Source organism: Aptenodytes forsteri, unplaced genomic scaffold (assembly GCF_000699145.1).
Source record: "Aptenodytes forsteri isolate BGI_AS27 unplaced genomic scaffold, ASM69914v1 Scaffold166, whole genome shotgun sequence".
NCBI lineage: Eukaryota > Metazoa > Chordata > Aves > Sphenisciformes > Spheniscidae > Aptenodytes > Aptenodytes forsteri.
In genome coordinates, this window is record NW_008796110.1 from 10,996,794 (window position 1) to 11,003,634 (window position 6,841).

The 6,841-nt window shown below is 38.0% G+C and overlaps 1 protein-coding gene across 3 annotated transcripts in view; it reads left to right on the top strand.

The window, feature by feature from the left end:
* Window positions 1–1,315, top strand: part of PNPLA8 (patatin like phospholipase domain containing 8) — a 41,889-nt gene extending 40,574 nt beyond the window's left edge. For all 3 annotated transcript variants that reach the window (XM_009286844.2, XM_019474054.1, XM_019474055.1), the window contains one exon: window positions 156–1,315. In XM_009286844.2, the coding sequence (XP_009285119.1) occupies window positions 156–430 (275 nt within the window). In that variant the 3' untranslated portion in view covers window positions 431–1,315. The remainder of the gene's footprint in view (window positions 1–155) is intronic.
* Window positions 1,316–6,841: the final 5,526 nt, after the last annotated feature.

Genomic DNA, 6,841 nt, shown 5'->3' on the forward strand with positions numbered 1-6,841 from the left:
TTTGATAAGGCAATGGTGGAAGAACGTTTACTCGGCAAAGCAGCACCTGTTTACACTTACTGTGTCACTCCAGAGCACTTGTTGTTCAGAGACTGCAGGACTATTTGTCTGTCTCATGTAAATATAACTGTTTCCTTCATTTGTTTTCAATGCAGAAGTTCACACCATGCTGGATGCACTGTTACCTCCAGATACTTATTTCAGATTCAACCCTCTTATGAATGAAGACATACCTCTGGATGAAAGTCGTAAAGAGAAACTCAATCAGCTGCAGACAGATGGAATTCGTTACTTAGAACGAAATGAAGAAAAACTGAGAAAAGCTGCAAAAATATTAACACAAGAAAAAACAACTTTGCAGAGACTTCAGGACTGGATAAGATTAAAGGCTGACATGTATGAAGGCCTTCCATTTCTTTCCAAATTGTGAATATGTAATGCATGAAAGATCATAAATGTAAATCTTGTTCCAGAAAATCCGTTCAGTACTGTAAAGGAAGAATGTTTACTGGGGGTAAATAACATCTTTGGAGAGCTATCAGAATTCTGGAGAAAGCAATTCAGGATGGCTGTTTTGTCCACACTCGCTTGATGCAAGGTTTTATGGTGTTAATTATTTTTTGAACTTTATGGATCTTACTGTTCCTCTACTTCAGTTTCTTAAAGTCGGTAAAACTGAAAATTACGAAAACAATTGTGCTATGCATTTTTGGATGTATGTACCATAATTATGGTGGCAGTAAAAGTTTATTTATCGACTACCAGGCTTATTCAAAATTAACAAAAGAGAAAATCCTCATTCATTTTAGTGTAGGCAATATACCTGTTAGGCTCTTATGTAGCCAGTGAATTTAATAGAAATGTAACGTTCTTACAAAACCTTTGCCTGTGTTAACTGCACTTTTACATTTGAAAGATAACATTTCAATCCTTTTTTTATTTTCAGTGTATTTTCAGTGTTTTTTGTACATAACTGTATTGAGTAAGATGTTTGGATGACTATAAATGGCATATTAAATTATCAAAATTAACTGATACTTTTAGGACTTGCTGCTTATTGGTTTTATTGGGATAACTTCAGATTGGTTCATTCATTTTTTGAAAATAATCCCAAGCCCCAAAACTTCACTTGAGCAGCTATTCCTGTCACAGGATAAAGGAAATAAAGTCTTGAAATAGTTCACGTGAGTGTGAAGCTTACCATAGAAGCTTCAGTTTTGGATGCCAAACTTCAGGTGTCTCTAGTCAAGAAGAAAATTTGCAGTTGATACATGAAATAATAAGTTACGCATTTCCTCTTGTCTTTTAACTTTCATATATGCATCCTCTTGAAACTACCTTAGAGTTGTGAAGTTAACATTCAGAGCTTACTACGATCTTACTGCTCATTCCTCTGCAGCTTTCTGCTTATGTCAAGAAGGGTGGTTTGGTAAGCTATGAGGATATAGTACGTCGGTGAAACAACATTTTTCAACAACAGGAAGGTACACATGAGTTCTTCGAAACAGTATGACTGCAGTGAAATTTGAGTTAGACACAGCTGCTGTCACATGTTGGGCATGTACCCGTTAATAAGATTGCTTGACAGGTTTCTGGGTGAGTTTTTTTGCCTCTTAGTAGACAGCTACAGTACATGAAAATATTTACTAGATAAAATGTCCAGTTTCACCAAAAAACAGTGCATTTGTCACTTTGCCATTTGGGACTAATCACCTGCCATTGCATTATCTACTAAAAATAACATTTACGTTGATAGTCACCTTCTGTACTTGTCTTTAAACACTGAAAATGTTATTAGGCTCCCTTTGGGAAAGGAACTTTGAGGAAGACAGCTGAGATCCTTCATTATCTTAGGAGTTGCTACATAGTATTCTGTGACTGTGCAAGAAAACATTTGATTTGGGTTGTTTTTTTTAATATGATGTATTTTTAATTTTTACCTGTGTCATTTTACTCAGATACCTATACTTTTCTGGTGCTCCCTCAGTTCTCTGGCTTGTTTTTGCCAATGAAGCTTGTAAGTGTCATTAGCGCATAAGCTGTAGCCTTCATGTTTTTTTTAAATTGTTCCCAATGCAAACAAATTCGAGGTGCCTAAGGACTAAAGAAGCCTTTGTCATTCAGTATGTGAGGCAGGGAAAAGAGGAGAAACAGAGGGAAAGAAAAGTTAAAAAGCTACATTCTTTCACTTCTTATCTTTAAATTGTTGTATGTTGTTATTCTCCCCCCCCCCCTTTTTTTTTTTAAACTATGAACACCAAAAGTAGTTCCTTGAATAGGGCAATAAAAATACTAAAAAGGGAACTTCTATGATCTTGGTGCAACTGTACTTTATACAACTTCCCTTCTTCATTCCAATTACTAAGAACTGAGTAAAAGAATAACAAGAGATCAAGCCTTTCCCAGTGGTGTGAGATAGTTTAAGCATACAAAAAAGAAATGTCAACGTTATTCTGATCAAGGCACCTTGTACAGAGTTAAGCTGTGTTGCCAGCATCCTAAATCAAAATAGACAATATAGGATAGTCTCATGTAACAGCATACATAAGACACCTTCCCCTGGCAAAGAGCAAAGTCACGGCATCCTCCATAGGGCTATCAAAGGCATTATTCTGAATTCATAAGTTTCCAGTCATAGCTTTTTGGGATAAGCATTTATTTAAGACAATGCTTACCTGTAGTGAACAAAGTGATAACATTTCCACTTAATTGTTACACAAATAAAACCTGTGAGTTACTAGTACTCAGACAGTGGGGTAGGTGCATATACTGAACTGGGCTTGCAGGTTGGAATGTTGTTTCTGTTTGCCATAATGCCAGAATTTTTCTTCATTGAGAAGTTCTCCAAGTACTCTCTACTCTTCTCATGGATAAATTCACCATTGTACTAGGAGGTGATTAGAGCATGTAAACCAGGAAAGCTTCCAGTCTTTTGAATGAGTACAGAATATCTCAAATTATTTTTATTTAAATATCAGGCTTTTTTCTAGTTCTTTATGAGCTGCCTACAAAGCTTCCACTACAGCTCTGTTGAAAAAACAGTCATTTTGTATAGAGCCTTGGCTTTTCTAATCCGCCTTCCAGAAGACTACATTGAACATATTCTAGGCTGATGAGTGCAGCTATGTGGCTGACTTTTTAGATCCCATATTTAAGTTAATTACAATATACTGGCGAAGACATCGACGTTGTCTCCATGTTACTTGAGGTGGCCTTTCCAAGTGGATGTACATAAATGCATTTAATCAGCTCACAGGAGTGAAGGCAAGTACTGCTTTGCCTTCAAAAGGGTACTTGCAAAATGGCACTTGCAGCTGGTTGCTTTCTCTCTGCAAAATCCCAGTGTGGGTTGCTTCAGCCCGCAAACTAGGACATGAGAAGTGCATGGGCTTCATGTTAGACCTCTGTAAAGCTTGATTTTAATCTTCGGTTTGCACTAAAGGAAGTCTGGTTCGGAGTTGCATAAATAGTAATAATTGAGATAGAGCACATGCGTATAAAGATAAGTGATAGCAACAACACTAGGTAAATCCCTCATGAAACGCCGGTTCACTCGTGTGACTACAGAGGGTAAAAAAATCATAGCTCTTAAACCGATGAGGTCAAGGCTACATATAAAGAGCAAGAAGAAAAGGCTGTATTTAAATCGGTTCATTCCATGAAAAGATTCTGATTCAGTTTAAATGTCTTGCTAATTTTTGACATGTTGCTGTCTTGAGAGGGAAAGAGGAGTTTATTTCAGTTAGGGCAAGATCTGGATTTGCAATTACACTTTTTGCTGGTAGCTACTATCTTCATTCACCCTTTTTCCTCTTTTTTATTGCTGTAACAATATTTTTTCTTAGGTGTGGCTTTTAAAAGTAGACATGGAATTGAGTTGAGCTATAGAGTAATTCATTCAGACTGTTTTAGGCCACTGTGTGTATAAATTCACAAGATGCATGTATTGAATCCTTTCAGACGGCACTCTTTGATCCTCAGTGTTGCAAGTGCCACACTGTCTATCAGGCACTAATTAGGAGTTTGCTTTCCCCTCTAAATCACTTTAAAATGTGCAGGTGCAACAGTTTTATCACTCTAGCTGTAATTAGTTTTTAGTTACTTCAAAAAAGATGTTGGCAGTTTGCAAGGAATCCCAGCTATCGTGGATGTGTTCCTACAGCACTGTGGATAAAGTAAAACCATTTTCGGGAAGTTTATTGAGGTATTAGATGTGGAATCCCACATGATACTTTAATAGGAGAAAATGGAATAAGGAGAACTGTAGAGGAATCAGGACTGGCTAAATAAGGAAAAATAATTTTAAATTAAGGGGGTTTATTGATAGGGAGCAGAGGGATTAGTGCTGGGTCAAATACTAACATTTTAACTAATCATTTGATGGATTGAAGAACATGATCATTCTCTTCACAGGTGAATCTAGGAGGGATCCTGAGTCCTATTTAAAATCCTATTTTAAACAATAGGATTTCAGTGCAGCATGAATTTGAGAATAAAATAGGCTAGAATGAAAAAAGTGCCTCTGAAGAATAAAAATGTAAAATTAACAATGGGAGAAGGAATAATCTAATGCAAAAAAATCACGTTAAAGGAATACTGCCTTGAAGAAGTACCCCTGGGAATGCTGTGCGGTTATCCAATTAACAAGCTGAAATTGAGTCAGCAGTCACAGCTACAAAAATAAGGATATGTATCAATGCACCAGGGAATTCCTTGGCCAAGAAAATATGAACAAACCTGAAAAAATGAGATATTAATGTGAATTTTGAATCTAGAATAAGAAATCACAAGAAAATAGTAGATAACCATTCCAGGTTACTCATGAAGTCAGAGAAGGCAACAAGGTTTATCTGCCCAGATGAGTGTTCCCATTTGAAATGTGTCAGGTTTGCATCCTGGAAAGAAAATCAGGAAGTTCATGCTTTAGTTTAGAAAGTGCTTGTGGTGGGTTGACCTTGGTTAGATGCCAGGTCCCCCCCAAGCCGCTCTATCACTCCCCTCCTCAGCAGGACTGGGGGGAGAAAATAAGATGGAAAAAAACTCATGGGTCAAGATAAAGGCAGTTTAATAAAGCAAAAGCAAAGGCTGCGCGCAGAAGCAAAGGAAAACAAAAGATTTACTCTCTACTTCCCATCAGCAAGCGATGTCCAGCCACTTCCCGGGAAGTCGGGCTTCAGTACGCGTAGCAGTTGCTCCGGAAGATAAACATCGTAATAACGAATGCCCCCTCTCCTCCTCCTTTCTCTTAGCTTTTATTGCTGAGCAGACGTCATATGGTAAGGAATATCCCTCTGGTCAGTTTGGGTCAGCTGTCCTGGCTATGTCCCCTTCCAAGATCTTGCCCACCCCCAGTCTACTGGTGAGGGGGGAATGTTGGAGAGACAGCCTTGATGCTGTGCGAGCACTGACTGCTCAGCAGTAGCCAAAACACTGGTGTGTTATCATCACCTTTCTAGCTACCAATACAAAGCACAGCACTGAGGGCTGCTATGGGGAAAATTAACTCCATCTCAGCCAGACCCAATACAGTGATAATATCAAATCTTTGCAAAATGGACATAATGTCCTTGCTCTGATTTTGAAAGGCAGGAAGAAAGAGTCCAGACCAGGAAATTAAAAGGTATAGACTTAAAATAATCTCCCTTTCTGCAAAGTCAGAAAGAGAAAAAGCCTCTAGGTAATCTCTTAGTTTCTAATTATCTGTGCAGAAGGAGATCTTAATTGAAGGAGGTTTCATTACCAAAGGAAAGAAAACAAAACTTTTAAATGTTGAAGTGTGATCACTGATTCTAGGATATTTCCTGTCAGTGTCCATTCCAGCAGTGATACGAAGATACTGATTCTATTGCACAAGGTGCAGGCAGCAGCAGTTGAATATAATTATAGTTTTGGTCACTGCTATTAAAGAAAAAAATATTCAGACTAAAACAGATGCAAAGAAGGGCTGCCAAAGATTTAAGAGAGCATGGTTTGTTTCATCTAACAAAACAAGGGCTGGAAGGAGGGTACATGCTGCTGCTCAAAAATACTTCAAGAAGGAAAAGATAGCAAGCTAAAGGACAACACTTGCATAAAACCAAAGGTGCTCAAACTGACCAGAAATAAATTTATCCAGGAAGTAAAAAGGTGCTAAAGGCCCAAGCAGCAAGATTACAGAAAGCTATACAGAGAATTAACAGAGCAAAAGAACCTGTTTTAGTGTAAGTTTTAGAAACTGAGCTCATGAATGGGGTTCTATAATGCACTACGAGAATGGCTACAGTCTCCATAGCCAACTGAATCCCTTTTAACCTATGCAGCAGGTAAGAACTCGTTAACCCCTTATATATAACAGAATCCAGAGGCTCATGGAAGCTTCTAACAGCCTCTTTTCATTAGGCATAATAGATAAGGATTATGTCTTGTCTTTGATCCATCACTTACAGAGCGTTTCATTTATTTTGCTTTCCTTGCCTAGCTGGTAAAGGGAGCTGACAGAGGCTGAAGTCATACAAGCCACGTGACAGGTGAAGGAAAAATCTGGCGTGTGCTTACTACTCATTGGCACCATTAATTTTTCATCAGAGATTAAAATACTTATGTGCTGCTGGGTCAACAAATAGTGGTGATTTTCTTCCATTAAAAGACTGTTCTCAAAATCACAAGTATTAAATACAGACATAATCTTTTGCAGGAGGGGCTGTGTTAAGGCTTCCTGTTTCTGCTTAAGGACTGCACTCCCAGGCACAGCTGTGGTATAAACCCGCAGTCTTTTACACTCAACTACATGAGGCAAGAAGGCAAAACCTTTTTTTTTTTCTTCGCACTGTTGCCTAAAAAGTGAGTCAAATTTTCAGACCTT